The sequence below is a fragment of the Engystomops pustulosus genome, chromosome 11 (genome assembly GCF_040894005.1).
Source record: "Engystomops pustulosus chromosome 11, aEngPut4.maternal, whole genome shotgun sequence".
NCBI lineage: Eukaryota > Metazoa > Chordata > Amphibia > Anura > Leptodactylidae > Engystomops > Engystomops pustulosus.
The window spans coordinates 59,386,336-59,404,372 of record NC_092421.1 but is presented as its reverse complement, the minus strand read 5'-3'; the positions used below and the strand labels follow the sequence as shown (position 1 = coordinate 59,404,372).

At 40.1% G+C, this 18,037-nt stretch overlaps 1 protein-coding gene across 7 annotated transcripts in view; it reads right to left on the bottom strand.

The window, feature by feature from the left end:
• Positions 1–254: 254 nt before the first annotated feature.
• Positions 255–18,037, bottom strand: part of MYOF (myoferlin) — a 116,336-nt gene continuing 98,553 nt past the window's right edge. For all 7 annotated transcript variants that reach the window (XM_072131255.1, XM_072131251.1, XM_072131252.1 and 4 more), the window contains 15 exons: positions 15,586–15,684; positions 15,105–15,230; positions 14,387–14,542; positions 14,213–14,304; positions 12,755–12,925; positions 11,579–11,727; positions 9,899–10,038; positions 8,879–8,967; positions 7,884–7,979; positions 6,505–6,646; positions 5,549–5,648; positions 3,110–3,285; positions 1,540–1,649; positions 1,084–1,231; positions 255–765 (listed from right to left, as the gene is read on the bottom strand). In XM_072131255.1, the coding sequence (XP_071987356.1) occupies positions 727–765; positions 1,084–1,231; positions 1,540–1,649; positions 3,110–3,285; positions 5,549–5,648; positions 6,505–6,646; positions 7,884–7,979; positions 8,879–8,967; positions 9,899–10,038; positions 11,579–11,727; positions 12,755–12,925; positions 14,213–14,304; positions 14,387–14,542; positions 15,105–15,230; positions 15,586–15,684 (1,833 nt within the window). In that variant the 3' untranslated portion in view covers positions 255–726. The remainder of the gene's footprint in view (positions 766–1,083; positions 1,232–1,539; positions 1,650–3,109; positions 3,286–5,548; positions 5,649–6,504; positions 6,647–7,883; positions 7,980–8,878; positions 8,968–9,898; positions 10,039–11,578; positions 11,728–12,754; positions 12,926–14,212; positions 14,305–14,386; positions 14,543–15,104; positions 15,231–15,585; positions 15,685–18,037) is intronic.

Sequence of the window (18,037 nt, the reverse complement as noted above, 5' to 3'; positions counted from 1 at the left end):
GGCACCTTCGATGAGTAAACACAGCCTAGGAGCCGATCCAGGAACAAAATAGGACATGACTTGAATAACAAAAATTGGACAAGGTGGTCGTGTGATTAGAACCTTAATTTGATTTATTTCACAGAGCTCTGAGGCAAGTCCTGTCAAAAACACCTACGTCACGTTAACAATGTGCCCATTTTTATTTACTTTTTTTTTTTTACTTTGGGTAAATCCTGACTTGTGGAGGTTTCAGAAAAAAGTGGAGCCATGAAAAAGTGGAAAATAGTGATTTTTATTTAGTGTGTACAGCAGTTTATTACAATTGAAAAAACCTATATAAAAAGTACACATATATAAACTGTGCGGTATACATGAACTGTTGTAATATTATTATTGCACTTTTATACCATAAAATAGTATTTTATCCCATCCTTTCACTGCCTCCATGGCTTCTCAGTAAAAAAAAATGTTATGAGTTGATATACGCGACATTGAAGGGAAAGCGGAGAATACACAATTGATGAATCCATACCTGAGCTGGACTTATGAAAACTATTTCGAAAAAAAAAATAGACTTCACACAAGTCATGACCTCATGAACCTTCTCTAACCATGGTTGTAGGTCTCATCCATTTAACAGACAAGAGAACAAGGGTACATCTATTAGGAAGGTCCTCCAGGATCCAAGCCAGCACTGGGGGACAAACACTGATCTCAAGATTGTTCAGCCGAAGTTTGTATCATTTAGGAATTCGGTCTCACGATCTTCATGGAAATGTAACCCTATAATATTAATTAATAATGAAAAATTAGTAAAACATTCTTAAAAACTTTTGAAAATTCCATAATAAGTCAACTGTATAAAAAAATAAATATCTATGATAAAAGTTAATTATGTATAATACACTCAAAACGAATATAATAATATGATAATAAAAATTGAATGGATACCGTGATAAGGAAATTCTCAAATATGTTGACTTTTTTTGGAAAGGAAGAAATTGAATGATTCATATAATAACACAGGGCATAGGTACATAAAAAAAATTAGATATCTGCATGATATTACAGTCCATATTTGCAATAACCAGTATAACCTACCGGCAAGGAATACAAGAAGACTCCGATGAAGAGCAGCAGCAGGAGCAAGGCGATGAAACCAATGAAGTACCATTTGAATCTCCGCCAAACAATGAATTTCATTGTTTTGCATGGGTTTGTGAACCAAAGGAAGGAGGTTTCTGGTCGGCTGCATTTTGAAAGAAACAATATTAATCACGCGAACAAACAGCAACACAGAGAAAGAGTTTGGGATTTTACGTCAAGAAAAATAATGCAACTAAAATTAATAATTAACTCTGCAAGGAAGAATAGGGACAAATGTCACCCTTCAGACGAGAATACAGAAGAGGAATGAGCAAAGTGTCGGAAACGAAATAGAGCAGGAACCCGGAGAGCGACCACAATGTGTTATTAGATCAGAACTGAACTTTGGGTCTGGCAAAGGATCCAGATGCAGAGCACGTTACTCCAGGAATAAAAAAGAAAAGCTCTCACTTTGGTGGGTCTAACTTGGGGTTCATGTTGGGTTCATCCCGTCCCTTGCCAGCTGGCCTTTCTTCTACTTCTTTCTCATTTAGCACTTCCAGCGTCAGCTCGATTTTTCCCTTTTGGCAAATGAAAACAGGTTCATGACATCTCACTAAACATCGTGTTCTGGTTGTTTAGAGAAAATAATGCTTTTTAGCTTTTAAGTAAAGATCTCCTTTGGAGGCTCCTGGAGGTCAGAGTGTGTGTGAGCAGCAATAGTCGGGATAATGGCAACAATACCGATACCAATTAGCCGTCAGGTTATTCAGATTGCCCTCTTCAATCTTTTCGCATAGACAAGGATGTATAAACAACTGTGCTCTAGTGGGACATAGATTACCATGAGCTAAAGGATTTAAATGGATTCATTTTTATGCTATTTCTTAAATATTTTTCATATTAAAATCTGGATAATTGAGAGTTTAAAAATAATAATTCGAATTTGGCAAATTAAGATATTTATTAGGGTAAATGTATTTTAGTTCAAATGGACAGGATAGGCAATAAATGTCTGATAACTGTGGGGGTACCATGGCTAGAACCCAAGGGGGTCGATAGTTTCCCTCATACACTCTCAATCAGTATGGATGGGGGCAGGAGCCAGGTCAAGGTTAAAGGAGCAAAATGTAGGTAGCAATATACATTGTTCTGTTTTCATGTAGGGTCAGGGTCGTAGCAGTGGGGTCATCATAGTTTAGACATTTATTGTATATTCGCTGAAAAGATTATACATTTCCTTTGTGGGGAATTCTTTTAATTAAGGTTTACTTTGTGAGATTTACTTTGGCAACAGAGATATTTAAAAGTTTAGGTGACTTTTCCCAGAAAACGCTTTTACGGCGTAAGTGCCATGGGAATTGAAAGCTCAAACCCCTGTTTCACATAAACAGGACAACCTCCCCAAGCCATATATAGTCATCCCCTAACAAATGATTTCAGTAAGGTAATACCTGCCCAAAATATAGTGGAATTACTAAAAAATCATAGGATCAGTTTACACCAGCATTTGGACCTGTTGTTATTATCTTCCATCGCTAAGATGGTAATAAGGGAATTCTAACAGATCTGTAAATAAATTGAACGAAAGCCATTAAAAGTCTATGGACATTTTACCGGTTATTGTTTTAGTCAAAGAAGATAATAAAAGGCAGTCTGAGCACGGGTGTGAACTGGGCAGCCAATTGGGGTTGGTAAAATGTAGGTAATGTAGTCCAACCTTAAAGGACATTTTTTCAACTGTACCAACTATGTAACATCATGTCCAACGAAAGCTCACCATCAAATATACTAAGTAAGCCTCGGAAAGGTATCACCCGATTTCTACACTCTTCTTTGGTAAGCCATAATTCTACAATATAGCGGTTTTAAAACCTCAGGATGAAAGATTGAAAACCAAGCACATTGACATACTGGTGTGTGCCTCCTCTGGCAGGATCCACTACTCTTCTTAATTTCTTTTTGTGCTTGTGCTTGGTTTACAATCCTTTATCCAGGTGGTAGATGTCCTTTAACTAGAATACAACATTTTAATTCTTACTGCCAAAATACGTTGTCCTTCCTTCTCTGCATAGCATGGCCACCACCCTCTCATGGACTTCTGTTCAAATAGAGATGCAACCTTAGCAGGTTTGACAAGTCCAATCATGTCGAAGTTGCATTTTTGGGAGGTTTTGGCTGGTATTACTGTGCGATGTAAATCAAGTTCAACAAAACCTAGAAGGAAAGCATATACAATGTGTTTACATATTCAATGATACAGCAATTCATACCACAAAAGTTCAAAATTAATTTTATTTTTTCTTACAGGCAGTCTCCGGGTTACATACATTCTGTAGGTTTGTTCTTAAGTTAAATTTGTATGTAAGTCGGAACTGTATATTTTAGATTTGTAGTCCTAGATAGAAAATGTTTGGTCTCTGTGATAACTGGGCTTTAAAAATGTTTGGTTGTCATAAAAAACAATAAAGCTTTATTGCAGAAGCCTTTGATAACTGTTACAACTGATCATTGTAGCCTGGGCTACAGTACAGTAAATTACCAACATCCAGAGGTCCGTTTGTAACTAGGGGTGGTCTGTACGTTGGGTGTTCTTTAGTAGGGGGCTGCCTGTATATTATTACTCAGACCAAACATAACCTCCAATTCCTACAGCTCTCAGTAAAAGTTTGTAATCTGCTCCTTGCCAAAGAACCGTTCCAACAAACACAGATCATCCCCAGCAGACAAACCCATGTAAGAAATAATGGTCTTATATAGAGTAACAAAACACTCTTAGGCTCCCAGTCAACATATGTCGGTGATTGATAACCTACTCAACCTTCGAGTAACATTTATTTTTACTATTTTACATTGTATGTCCATCTTATTTTACAGGAAATCATCAAAAATGTCAAAAACTAATTCTGTCACTATTTTTATTATACATATTCTAGGAGCCATCTAAAATCACAAAACCAAGGATGCAAAATTTTATAATTTATCGTTATTTGTATGTAAAATGTCATTTCTGCTTTTGTAGGTCTACATTTACCCCAAATCCTTTGCCATGTCCCTCAGCTCTACTGGATGTTTTAGTTGATATACTTTTGATTGATGCTATCTGCACCTCTTTGTGGTGGGCCCGGTCAAACATCGACATACTAACAGGTTACTGTTGAAATAATAATTTTGGTAAAAGCTTTCTATGACTCAGTGCTACACTAGTAAAAGTGTCTTTTCTAATTTACAGCCTTTCCCTGGGGAACCTCAGCTTCTCCTCCATAAGCGTGTAGAACATATGGTTTGCCATACATGTATTTTAGTGGAGCAAATGATCAGGATCAAGGCCAGTGGTGTCTCACTAATGGGAACCACAAGCCTCACCTAGTCGACTGTTGACAAATTAAAAGCAGACGCTGATCTCCATAAAAATTGAAAGAAGTCTTTTGTTTCATGAATAAGAAATGAAGAAGGAAACGATAATGTGTAGAGACCTTCTTACCCTGATCGCTCTATGACAAGTATGAAGCATGGCCACCAAGGGCCACAATTCTTATGATGTAGGAAGGGTTGATAATTATTTTGCATATGGCTACCAAGTCCCACACCGACTTATTCTACAAGAACTGATCTTCTGGACCAGGTAGTCATCTAGACGTCTTAATCTACAGCTCCCAAAACCAGAATATGATAGAGGAAGCATACTGGTCCTCTCATCTATCTAAAAAGAACATCAAGTAGGGTTTTCCAGGAATGTTCTCCTATCCCAGCTGTATCATAAGTCTTAATCGTATTGGCGTTCTGCAGACGAATCAGGGGACACAGAGTAGGAGCTCCAACTATAATCCATCTCTATCCACACCTTCTCCCTTCTTGTGTAGTCCTTGCAGCCAAGAAGGTGTTACCAAGAATAGTTTTGGACCACAGGAGGAAACCTTGAGTCATGTCTAGAAAATTTTGTGCTGGGGTGAAGGCCTGGGTGCCCACAGAAAGGGCTTTGAGTGCCACCTCTGGCACCCGTGCCATAGGTTCGCCACCACTGTCCTATCTGATCCGACATTGAACATGAAGACATTGGGAGGTATAGTTGCCAGGGCTTTGCAGGTATCAGGCATAGGTCCCATTAATTGTATTATGCTTCGTTCATAATATTTGTACGATTGTGTTGTATGATTGCCTCTGCAGTTGCAACACCCAATGTGCAGTAGTGTCCCTCTACAACCCCTCTAAGCAAATTCCTGATCATTTACTCTAAGAGCCGTGCACCATTCAATCTTCTTTTGCAATGGGCGTTCATTGAACGTGTGTACTGCTCTCTTCAGGAGTCTACCGCATCATGGTTTCCATTGTCCCTGATCCCGAGCCCACCTAAAAATCTGTGGCTTTTGAGTAAGTGCAAGATTTATAGTGGAACTTCCCCATGCTTGTGTATATGCTAAATTTTGTCAATGGATTAAAAGATATACATTAAATGAAACAGAAATTTAGAAATCCCTACCCAAGTAGTCATCCAGTGAGAATTTGTCATTGTCCCATATCTGTAGTAGCAATTTTGGTGGGATCTTAAATTCTGTTTTATCAAGGCTCCAGAAATGTTCCTGAAATGGATAGGTTAAAAATTACTAGCAACATATAAATAAAATGTAAACATGGTCACGCAGAAGAGAAACAAGTGTAAAACAGTCCAAGTTCGGGTATAGAGAAAGGACAGGAGCAGCCCATCATCATCTGCTTAACCCAAGAGTTCTTACTAAATAATGTGCCTGAATCACAAGGCAAAACAACCTTGGACACTATTTTATATAGACAGTAACTTGGATCCACAAATTCCTATTGATAATGTGTGCAGGGTTAAAGACAGTAGCTACAAAGTATGGAAAGCTATATATAGTGACTAGATTGTGGCGGGACATGCAGGATCATCTCCACTGATGGGTCTAAAGTTGATGAATACGAATTACTGGATGGAACTCCAACTACAAGATATTGTGACCGATCACTCCGTGATTGGCGGAGGACCACTAACTAGGCCGCTTTGCTGTGTATGGATTGATAGCCTGGAGGACTTAAAGGGACTAGATAGGGACTGGCTCTTTGTAAAGCTGATTGCTGGAGGTTCAAGAGATTGGACCACCTCCATATTAGTGAGTTGACATGTCCTACTGATCTACCATATACCTCTACTTTACTGTGCAATAACTAACTGTGTGAATGAGATGGTCTGAATAATTATATCTTTTATAAAACTCTTCTCCATTTACAATATTCGTTTTTCTTTGGCTAGAATATGCGACTCTAGGAAAGTTGGCTAAGCTCAAAGTAACTTTTAGGAAGACTTGAAACCTGACTAAACTATCCCGGCCTCTGCAGGACTAAATGTCTACCGCACACAGAAATCCGGCGCTTTACGCTCAACATATTTAATACAGGCACGACAATGTTTCGCGGGCCCACCTTTTTAGAAATAACACAGAGCTGTTCCGCTGGAAGATATTCAAATGGGAAAACAAATCGCCAGTTAAAGTTTCCTTCACCGTCCAGTGACCGATAGTGCACATCTGTTTTCTGCTTATTTTCTTCATTGCCAGGAATCCAACTGAAAGTAATATGCAAACATATTTGGGTTTTATGTGACCTCGATAACTGGCGCTTTTGGTACCTTCCAAAAAGTCTGTACTGATTACGAGCCCTGAGTGTGTGTATAAAAGTGTCCAGCTCAGCCTTATTTCACATACTGATCTTTTCAGACCAGCCATGAAATCAAGTAACGAGTAGAGGAAGCTCGAGTCTGTAGACATGGAACGGGAGTGATCTCCAATTGCCGGCACTCATGTGGTGCTCATTTAGCCAAAGACAACAGCAAACCTTGCATTATTAAGAAATGGTTTCGGCCTTTTAACTTGTCACCAGATTTATTCCCTGCATGTTCAATTACAGAACATTACCTTATATAGGAAGCTTATTAACCCACCATAATCATGTGATGAAAATCTAACCTCTTCCCTTAACTAGGAGAACCAACGAAGGTTTCAACTTGCACGGGTAAATCCTAAACTAAACTATTCTGCATTCCAAGGGCGGATTTTACATATCTATAAATTAGAGTATATTGACAACTAAATTTATGTGCTAACATATAAATATGGTGTATGGGCCAGGATCTCCCTCGGCACAAAGGCCATAAATATTTATACAGTCCAACCCAAGAGGTAATAACATGTGGTAACTTCTGTGAGCAATGGATTCTACCATGAAGTGAAGACCTCCATTGAAGGTATAAATTGGAAAATCCACATCTACTGCAAATAATAATAAATTCCTGCACACAGATTATGCAGCGCTGCACAGAGCTTACCAAATCAAATCACTGTTGCCATGGGGCTCACAATCTAATCAACCTACCAGTATGTTTTGGAGTGTGAGAGGAAACCGGAGGACCCAGAGGAAACCCATGGAAAGAACATACAAACTTTTTGCAGATGTTGACCTGGGTGGGACTTGAACCCAGGACCCCAGCGCTGCAAGGCTGTAGTGCTAACCACTGAGCCACTGTGCTGCCCATACAATGTCATGAGTAAGAGCAAATTTAGTGCTCAAAATATGTTGATTGTTTCTGCTAGTCACCTGCAAGTATAGATGTTACAATATTATTTGAGGTCATTCCTGTGGTCAATGAGCTGGATCTGGATTTTTCTACTATACAAGGTTACTTGACCCCAACTACTAGTTCTTTCACAGTAAAACCATGAGGATCCATACCTACAGTAAATGGGTGATTTGCAACACAATTATATTAACTGCTTCCACCTTTTCAGACACATGAAATAGCCTACCCTTTGACGTAAATATCACTCATTTCTTCTCCAGTAATGCTCTTCTCATCAAGAAGGACGTCTTTTGTATTCCAGACAATAACACGGAGCACATAGCTATACAAAAAATACAGGTTGGATCAATGATTTTGCTGCCTAAAATGCAAGGTAAACTGGATAAATCGAAGCTGGCTGCGGAACAGTTTCGCTTAGTCAATGACTCCCAGTACAAGTAAAAAAAGTTGAATGCTGCGGAGGGTCTAGAATTCTTCCAGATGATGGTAGCTATAGAAAAGATGATCTAGGCCAATGGTGGCGAACCTATGGCACGGGTGCCAGAGGTGGCACTCTGAGCCCTTTCTGAGGGCACTCGGGCCACTGTCCAAGGACAGAGATCCCCGAACACTTCAACTTATGAGATGCTGCTCTCAGCACTATTTGAAAGTGATACTTTATTGGCTGTTTGGACTGCGGGGAAAGTAGGAAGGGGTTGACAGAACTGCATTATCTTTGGAGGTCATCTTGCTGGACCCACCATTCTTCCTGTACAGAGACCCTGGAGAGAAGCTACAATGATAGTTTGAATTTGCCTTCCTTCTGTCAACTGTATTGGTGGCCTCAGGCGGCCGATACGATTGAAAGATGTGGAAGAACAGGTAGCAGTAAGTTACTTTATAAAATGCCATGCTGGCACTTCACAGTAAATAAGTGGATTTTGGATGTAGTTTGGGCACTCTCTCTGTAAAAGGTTCGCCATCACTGATCTAGGCCAACACAGCTAAACAAGCATGTTTCCATAGTTGGAGATAGGGGACAGAAAACCATCTATTTTCGGAAATACAATATATCATCAGCAAAAATAAGGCAACAGACAGAATCATAATCTTCCTAGATGAAAGAATGGCCATTTTGGACTTGAGAACCTGGATTCCTTTTAAAAGACGGAATTATCTGTTTGCACATCTTCTTCCCCCATTAAGTGATATTATTAATATAAGTGCATTCTAATAACTTACTTTTTAGCTTTCCGTGGTGCAATATTGAATGGTGGTCCAGGAGGTCCCAAGCTTTTGGGGAAAACATCTACCCACATTTCTAGTTTGCCCTGTAAGACGTGAAGTAAACAATTTATGTCAGAAAAATTCCATGCATATTGTTGTACCAATCACTGATTTGTGTCTGACTGTAAGTGAACTGGCTGGAGCAGGAGCCTCATCCCCTCGGCAGGGTGTGTAGAAGACTATATGAGCCAGGTAGAAAATACTTGCGGCTTTCTCATTTCTCAATACTTTCTCATTGATCGGCACAACATAGATGCTCCTGAACTCCCATTACTGATGCATATTGGGGAACTTGATGTACACATCCCTTTAAACTGATGTCCATGATAGTTTAGTTGCTTTTTTATTTTACGTAAAAACATGAAAGAGCCCAACACATATATTCTTACAGATTCACCTATTCTCAATTGTATTGAATTACTGAGCCATCAGCAGCAGGGTCATTTCTGCTTAATGGGGTCTTCTATGAATTTTGGTCCAGTTGAATCAGTACTTCCAATTTATGAGACCTGCAATCAACTGGAAATACTTTCCTCCGATACCACAAGTGGGGTCCTGTGACACCCTGGCACTTATAGAGAGGTTCTGAAGTTGAAGACTGTAAGTCCCAGTTAGGTTCAGGAACTTCGAGCCAAGGCAAGTTGAGTGTACTTTTGCCAACCACTGCCCTGGCCCACTCTAAAGGTCTATACGAGTGAGAGCAGTGGGGTATAGAAGTGGTAAATCTATAGAAGCAGGAACAAGGGGGAATATAGTAAGTTAGAGTGGAACACAAAAATGTCTATGGGGTATATGAGGTAGTAGTCTCTCGGAGAGAGATCACAATTGGTAAATAAATCACAGGATTTAGACAGGATTGAAAGTGAAGGCAAATAAAAGTAATGGAGCAAAGATGGACATGGTTTTCATATTACTGCGGTATACACATAGTCAGGAAAGGCTACTCACTGAAGACCCAGAAGAAAACAGACTTACTTGTGAGAGGTTTGGTTGGAAGGTGCTATATAATGTCCGAGTTTCAACATGTTCTGGAACAAGACCCTGGCCTCGAAGAATATAAAGAGCGAGTCTCTCGTTGGCAGGTCCGAGGTGCTGATGTATTTTTTTGTTCTCCTCTACATAAAACATTATGATAATCTGCTATTAATAAACAGGTTCTTGAATTACACATGTTCTGTTCTTTGTCTGAAGGATTTTACAATCAAGACCTTGTGAATGTGAACAGCTTGGACCAAGGAAGTAACTTTTCTTGAACCTCGCCTTTCTGGGAATCTAGATCCACTTCTGGCATTGCTAGATTTTGACTTCTCTATATTTCTGGTTTATTATTTGCCTCATTTCAGATTATTTATGCATATACATCGATATCTGGCACAGTACGGCATCTATTACACAGGAGGACCTTTCACCACATTCATCTACACCAGCTCCTTGTGTCCTACAAATGGTGTCGCTCTACTTATTCTGGTGCAGCTGGAATTCCTCTCTAGCCGTAACTCATTCGTTATAGTGGTTTAACTACTTACAAGTCCATGGCTAATGGACTTGGCTGCCACATGAGAATTCATCATTCTCGAAAGAGTCATATGACATATAGAAATGAGCCAACTTGAAGTTCGGTGCGTCCCACGCTACCTGTACATATTGCCGGGTGTGCAGGCAATCCGACCAATTGACATCCCTTCATACTAGCCATTGGTTGCGATTGGCTGGGTATCCATCCATGTTTTCTGGATTGCCTGCATGGCTGCTAATCTGGGGATATGTCTGGGTCGCACACGCGATGCACCCGAATCCCAGTCCCGAACTTAAAAAGGAATCACATTTATCTGTAATGACTTGCGTCACTGAAAGATTTGTACATCGTGTGGCAAGACATCTTGGGGCAGATTCATCAAATGTAGCATAAGATTCTGTTCTGCTCTGTGTCTAACATGCCATGAACCATATTATGAAGGTTTTAGGACTATTATGATAAAAGGGACGTGTTCGTTGAAATGGGGCAAACTAAGCCAACTGATAAGAGGTGCAAAGTTACATTAGATAAACTTAAATTTATCATTCAGGATTCGCTAAATCAATATAAAAACAGTCTCCAATTTTAAACTATCCGACTATTAGACACTTTTGACAAATCTGTCCCTTGTTTCCAAGAAATCTTTAGAGCACTACCCAATAATTGCCTGAAGAAGCCATTTAGAAGCCATAAAGTGCTGTTGTATCTACTGTAGGATCAAAGCTAGCTTCTGGACACCCAGTTTTATTGGCACTGTGGAATTTTGAACACATTTATTGTTGCATTAACACAACCATGCAAGGTCTTGTTTTTTTCTGTGTTATACCGAAACGAAAAAGTAAATTAGCCTTTTCCATTCGTTGACTACAAACCAGGATCAAGCCGAAATCCTTGGAGGCATTGCACCCCTCCTTCTCAGGAGTCACCTTACTGTGCGGACTTGAACTTTTTCATAATATATATATATAAAAATAGCTACTGTGTGTTCTTCTCACCGGCCCCTGGGGTTGTAGCATGAAGTTACAGAGTAATGCTTCAGCCAATCACAAGTCTTAATGAATAGGTAGTTGGTGACATCATCAGGCAGTGTCAGTGAGGAGAACAAGATGGGCTACAATGTAACAGGTCAGATGACTCACCAAATTTATCTAAAGAATACTCCCGTCCAGCAAAAGAGGCTTTTGTTCCGTTGTCTGAGTACACAGGTGGAGAAACTGCTTTAATCCTCGCAACATCCTCTAAGATCTGAGTGGGTTTCTGCTGATCCCTCCACTGATTTATCCCTGTTCTGTGAAATAAAGAAACAAAAAAAATTCAATTTCCAACTTCTCGAGAATCACTACCCATGGAGCTCACTCAGTCATATTAAACATCACTCAGACACCATTCTTTACCCAAATTCTGTAGTAGGACTATTCCTATCCAGTTTAGAGGTGCTTAATTTGATGTAATTTAATACAGATTTACTTATCTTATCAAATTTTTAGTGTAAATAGAGATTAAACAGAATTCAAATGCTCCATATTTATCACTAGGCCTGATTTAGGGTGATAAATTTGGTACTCTTTTAGACCGTTTAGTTACACCCCTGATTATAGGACATATTTTTTGCCACAAATGCTGTGCAATTCTGGAGCAAAGTTTTGCATCTTTGGATCTGCCCCTTATCAACAAGCCCAATCCCTTTTCAGCTTTGAAGTCCCACACAAGTGTCTGAAATAGTTTTATGGAGTAAATGAAGCCTTTAAGAATCCAGGTGTAATATATATATATATATATATATATATATAAAAACCTTGCTCAAACTCTTGGAAAAATTGATGGGGGAGAGGGGGGCTGGGACATATGTAATTATATATATAAAAAAGCTTGCCCTGCTCCAGTGGCATTTGGTCCCCCGGCATTGCTGGATGAGTTGGGACTGTCGGAGCTTTGGCCAAACAATATCTTCAGTGGGTCCCGGGACTTCACCTGTTCTACATGACCATAGTCTAGTGACACCACCGACTGGCTGCAGTGGGTTTCATGACCAACAACACCACAGACTCAGATGGAGAAGTTGCTGTGACGCTCAAACTGGAAGAAGGATTTCTGGAGAACCCCTTTACCTCTGGCACATTTAGATCAGTAAATCTCCCCCATAGTGTTGGTTTTGTATGGTTGAGGTAATCAGAATTCAAAAGATGCAGTTATTACAATACCTAGTGTATAACAAAAATCACCCAAAATCCTAATGATAGATAAATCCCTGCACGGTTGTATTCATGACCAGAATTAAGTAGGGCTAAGTCCAGCATGGAATTATTTAGACTTACACACAGTAGGTCTGTGGCAACCCACAATGGCTTCCAAATCGTGAAAGGAATCTGTTTTCCAAATCTATTGTGGTTTCTCCTACTTTTTCATCTCGTGTCAGAGCGTCATAATCATACACAGAGATCTTCAGATCTTTCTCTTGAGGCAAGAAGCAGCTCAGTTCATACATCCTGCAGGGACACGGATTAGAAAATGTTAATTAAAGAAAACATGTTTAGGTTACACAGGCTGAAAGGGGTTTCCAAGACCAGGAACACATTTAGATGGGAGATTTGGTTTTCTGCTCATGCAGCTTCAAGATGTAGAAGATCTGCTCTGCAGCCAAACGCAAGCTCACTATATGATCCAAGAGCATAAACAAGCAGAAAAATATGGTAAGTAGGTGGGGAATGGAGATTACAACAATAAGAATATTGAGTGAGGCCACGCTGGCCGCCAGGAGGTTCTAATGAGTAATGTCTGCTCCTGATATTTAGAAAGAAACGGGAACTAGGATTATAGGATGCAGTAAAATATACAGTTTTTAAAAAAATAAATAAATCCACTCAAAACACCAGGAAAAGGTAAAATTAAACCACACAAATATAGAAGAATATTGTCACCCAATAACACCCACAAATGTAGCTGTGTCTTAACCTCTTAATATGTAAAGATTCTGCCTCTTTTGAACTCTAAAAATGTAAGCTTTTAAAAGTGCAGCATTTCAAAGAACAAATTTTGATCTATGGGAGGTCTTGACTTTTGTAGGACAAGTTGCATTTTCAAATTGTGCCATATAGGGATACATACAAAGTTGTCATCTTGATGGATGGGACACATGAAAACAGAAGATTTCACACACTTTTGAAAATAAATTGCTTTGCTGTTGCTGCATTTAATGACTCGTAACATTGCATACATTTCCCATCCATAGAGGGCTGATATTTTGCTGGATGACTTGTAGTTTACTGATGCCATTATTTTTATTATTTTAAACAATGTTTTCCAAGTTTTTTTTTAAAGAAGTGGCAATACTAATATAGTGTATATATAATTGTTACATGTCAAGTCTGACATTGGAAATTTTACAATGGGCTGTGATGGTAATACCAGGTCACGGTATAACTGTATTGCAAGGAGCAGACCGAAACTGAGTGGGTGTCCTGTGCCTTTTATAACCACTTTCATGCCATGGTCAGTATTGATAGTGGCTTAATGCCCACAAGTTATTTTTGATGCTTGGTATAGGGAAATTCTGCAGATAAAGACCTAATGGCAGAACCATGCCGTAATAGCACAGCAGCTTGTGTTGAATCTGTATGGCTTTCCTATCGTAACAGGTCTTGTTGGTAATGTGTGTTGGGCGCCCCCCCTTATGAGTATGTAGGAACCCTGGAGGAAAAGCAATAATCTGGATATCAAAGATCACATGTGAAAGCAAGTGACAACACTAAAATATAGTTGATCCTATGACATACCTTCCAAAGACTGGATTTAGAGTATTGGGTATGTAGTTATCCCGGTCTTCAATAACTTTCTTACTCAAAGTGAGTTTGATGTAAGGATCACACTAGAAGTAAAACACAACAGCCAATGCATTTTACATTCATAATTGTCATGGTGACAGGAGAGATGTACAATGTAGCACTCACCAGCCCATTACTGTCCTTGGGTTGTAGATCTATTCCTCTGATTATATAGATACGAACAATGCATTCCAAAGGTCCACTGTCCGGCAGCTCCCGGAATTGTCGAGGGGGTGCTTGGATGCTGGGGTCATCAGACAGAGGGTATATACGGAAGGATCCCTAAAGTGAAGAAATAGAAATTTTAAAAAATGCCAAAAAAATATATATACTATGACGTGTTATTTATAACTCTGAAATGTCTTATTTTGTCTGTATATGTCCCCCCAGAGTGCTCCGGAATATGATGGCACTAAATAATGATTATTATTATCTCAGTGTCCACAATACTGTTAGTCTTAAAGGGAGATTACATTTCTTACCAGTGTGGAGATGTCCCCACTAACTACATCAGGAAATTGAATTGGTGGGTATTGTAACCTCTGCATCAGGCACACTGCTGTATATTTGGTTGTTTCTGTGCATCATTTCACAGCTTAGTGCCATCAATTACCCAGCACCCATACTGATCTAATGTTGATTACCTAATGAATTTTGTGACCCCCTAATGAATCAGTCATGAGTTACTCCAGGCTTTGGATCTCATATGGTTGGGGCTGGAAACAGATGGCATCGTACATTGCAGTTCCCCAATCCCACTAACTATAAAGTGAACACAGTCTTCCATGTATCAAAAATCATAGACCAGAATCCCCCAGAAATTCACCGATTAAAAACCTTGTACCTTAAACTCTCCGACAACGGAAGGATCATCGTTGTCTTCAGACTTCCCTCTAAACAGCTTAAAGGTTTCACAAAAATCTGTCAGGCCGTCAAACTCTGGAACGTCCTCCAGCTCAGTGTCATAGACCTGTAACATGAAGGAAACAAAATTTACAATATTTACGAATATACAAAAATATTTTCAGTAAAGTAATTCAAATGCCCTATTTATACACCACCAGATATGATTATCAGTTACTTAAAAAAGGCACACTGATCTCTGTCAGCTCCATAGAAATGATCAGAGACTGGCTGATCTGCTCATTTCGGAGAGGGGCGAGGGGTCCGATTGGGGTACATCGGATAGGGCCTGTGAATTAGGTCTAATTTGTTTTGTGGGAAAACCCCTTTAACGCTGCCTGCTCCTTCAGGATTATAGTTCCTTCATGACCCAACACGAATGCCAAGTGATAAGTTAATATATAAACCAATGAGACGGTTACCTTTAGGCTATCGTAACCTTTCTGCAGATATTGGCCACATTTTTCGTGTTCTCCAATCGAGGAATAATATTTACTCCACCAATCAACAATTTCTTCTTCCTGATGAAGGAACATAAAACGGTAACATACAGTTATTGATAAATACTTTGTTGCCACCTACAGGATATATTGCAAACTGCGGTTTACTGAAAATTTTCAATTTTATGCAGGTATTCCCCACACCACTATGTTACTTAACCTCTTACTCTACATCTTTCAATAGTCACAACTTCATTTTTTTTTTTATTAAAAAGTTGAAAACTCTTCTCCAACCCCTTCTAAAGTTTTTTCTACGCATAACTTGCAATTTTTTAACCACAATTTGCAGCATGACTTTTTCATACACCCACATCTGGATTTTAGGTACAACACTGAAAAATCTGAACACTGAACTCTTCTGCTAGATGAGTGAAAAAGTTGCAGATCTAGTAAATATACAAATGTGCCAAAAAAGGTCTCAAATATAAGAGAAAAAAAAATTAAATGAGAAAATCCTAAGATATATGACTCCCCCCCCCCCCCAATAATGTTTGCTTGTATTTTGTGGGACAAGCTGTATATATATTTAAAAGGAAATCTACCATCAGGAAACTACTTGCCCCAAATAGATCCAGTTTTAGATTCTCCAGGTGATATTGATTAGTACAATTATGCTCTTGTTTAGGCAAAACAAGAAGAAGACGTTCTATAATATGTAGATTGCTACTGGGAACTCTTGGAGCTATAGCCGTGTTCCCCTCACCCCTGAGCACTGTTTGGACGCCCCCCTCGTGTGGTTGTAATGACTGAAGCCAGTGTCACAGGCCGGAGCATGCGCCGTGGCCTCGCCAACTTTGGGGATCCCTGAACAGAAGCCACTGCACAGTGCCCTTGGGAATCTACCATGGATCTAGTTGGGCAAGTAGATTCCAGATGGAAGATTTCCTTTAATGTACCGAGACACTAGAAATTGTGAGGATTGACTGGGAAAATCTGTCTAAACTTTAAATTTATAAAAGGTTTAAAACACTTAAAAAAATAACAGCTGCCCGATTAAAAACAATTCTGGAGGACATGAAACTCTTTAAAATTAGTTAAAAGTTATTTTTACTCAATGTTGTTCACTGTGTGGGAGAACTTACGTTATAATATAGTGCAGACAAGCCTACATTAAGCAATAGAAATTACACTATTTTTTTGTGATAAAGGGGCAGAAATGCTAATTTTAAAAGTTTTGAAAAATTTATATAATACCTATATACTCGAGTATAAGCCGACCCGAGTATAAGCCGAGGCCCCTAATTTTACCACAAAATACTGGGAAAACCTATTGACTCGAGTATAAGCCGAGGGTGGGAAATGCATTGGTCACAGCCTCCCCAGTATATAGCCATCCAGCCCCTGCCCCAGTGTATATAGCCATCCAGCCCCTGCCCCAGTGTATATAGCCTGCCAGCCCCTGCCCCAGTGTATATAGCCTGCCAGCCCCTGCCCCAGTGTATATAGCCTGCCAGCCCCTGCCCCAGTGTATATAGCCTGCCAGCCCCTGCCCCAGTGTATATAGCCTGCCAGCCCCTGCCCCAGTGTATATAGCCTGCCAGCCCCTGCCCCAGTGTATATAGCCTGCCAGCCCCTGCCCCAGTGTATATAGCCTGCCGCCCCTGCCCCAGTGTACATAGCCTGCCAGCCCCTGCCCCAGTGTATATAGCCTGCCGGACCCTGCCCCAGTGTATATAGCCTGCCAGCCCCTGCCCCAGTGTATATAGCCTGACAGCCCCTGCCCCAGTGTATATAGCCTGCCGCCGCTGCCCCAGTGTATATAGCCTGCCAGCCCCTGCCCCAGTGTATATAGCCTTCCGTCGCTGCCGGACAGATAGCACAGAAGATATACAGGGCTCGCCGGAAAGGTGAGTTTAGATATATTTATTTTTTTGACTCAAGTATAAGCCGAGTTTGGGTTTTTCAGCACATTTTTTGTGCTGAAAAACCGGTAATTACTCACCGGTAATTGTGTTTCCTTGAACCACGACAGCACCCAACCAGAGAGAGGGATCCGCCCCCAGGGACAGGAAACCCAGACTTCAAATTCTGCGGTACGCCCCATCTCCTTCAGTGGATTACAGAGACTGTATGGGACTTAATGTTCTTGATTAATTCTGACCACCGTGTCATTCAGTATCACTTTCAATGAGAGAATCTCACACCTCTGTGACACACACATAACACTGAACACCCAAGTGTGAAAAAGAATTTACAAGGGAGGGAATAACCAGGGTGCTGTCGTGGTTCAAGGAAACACAATTACCGGTGAGTAATTACCGGTTTCCCCCTCTCACCACGACAGCACCCAACCAGAGAGAATAACATAGATGAAATCCTTAGGGAGGGATAACTGAAGAAAGAACCCTTCGCCCAAAGGAAAGTTCCTGTGCAC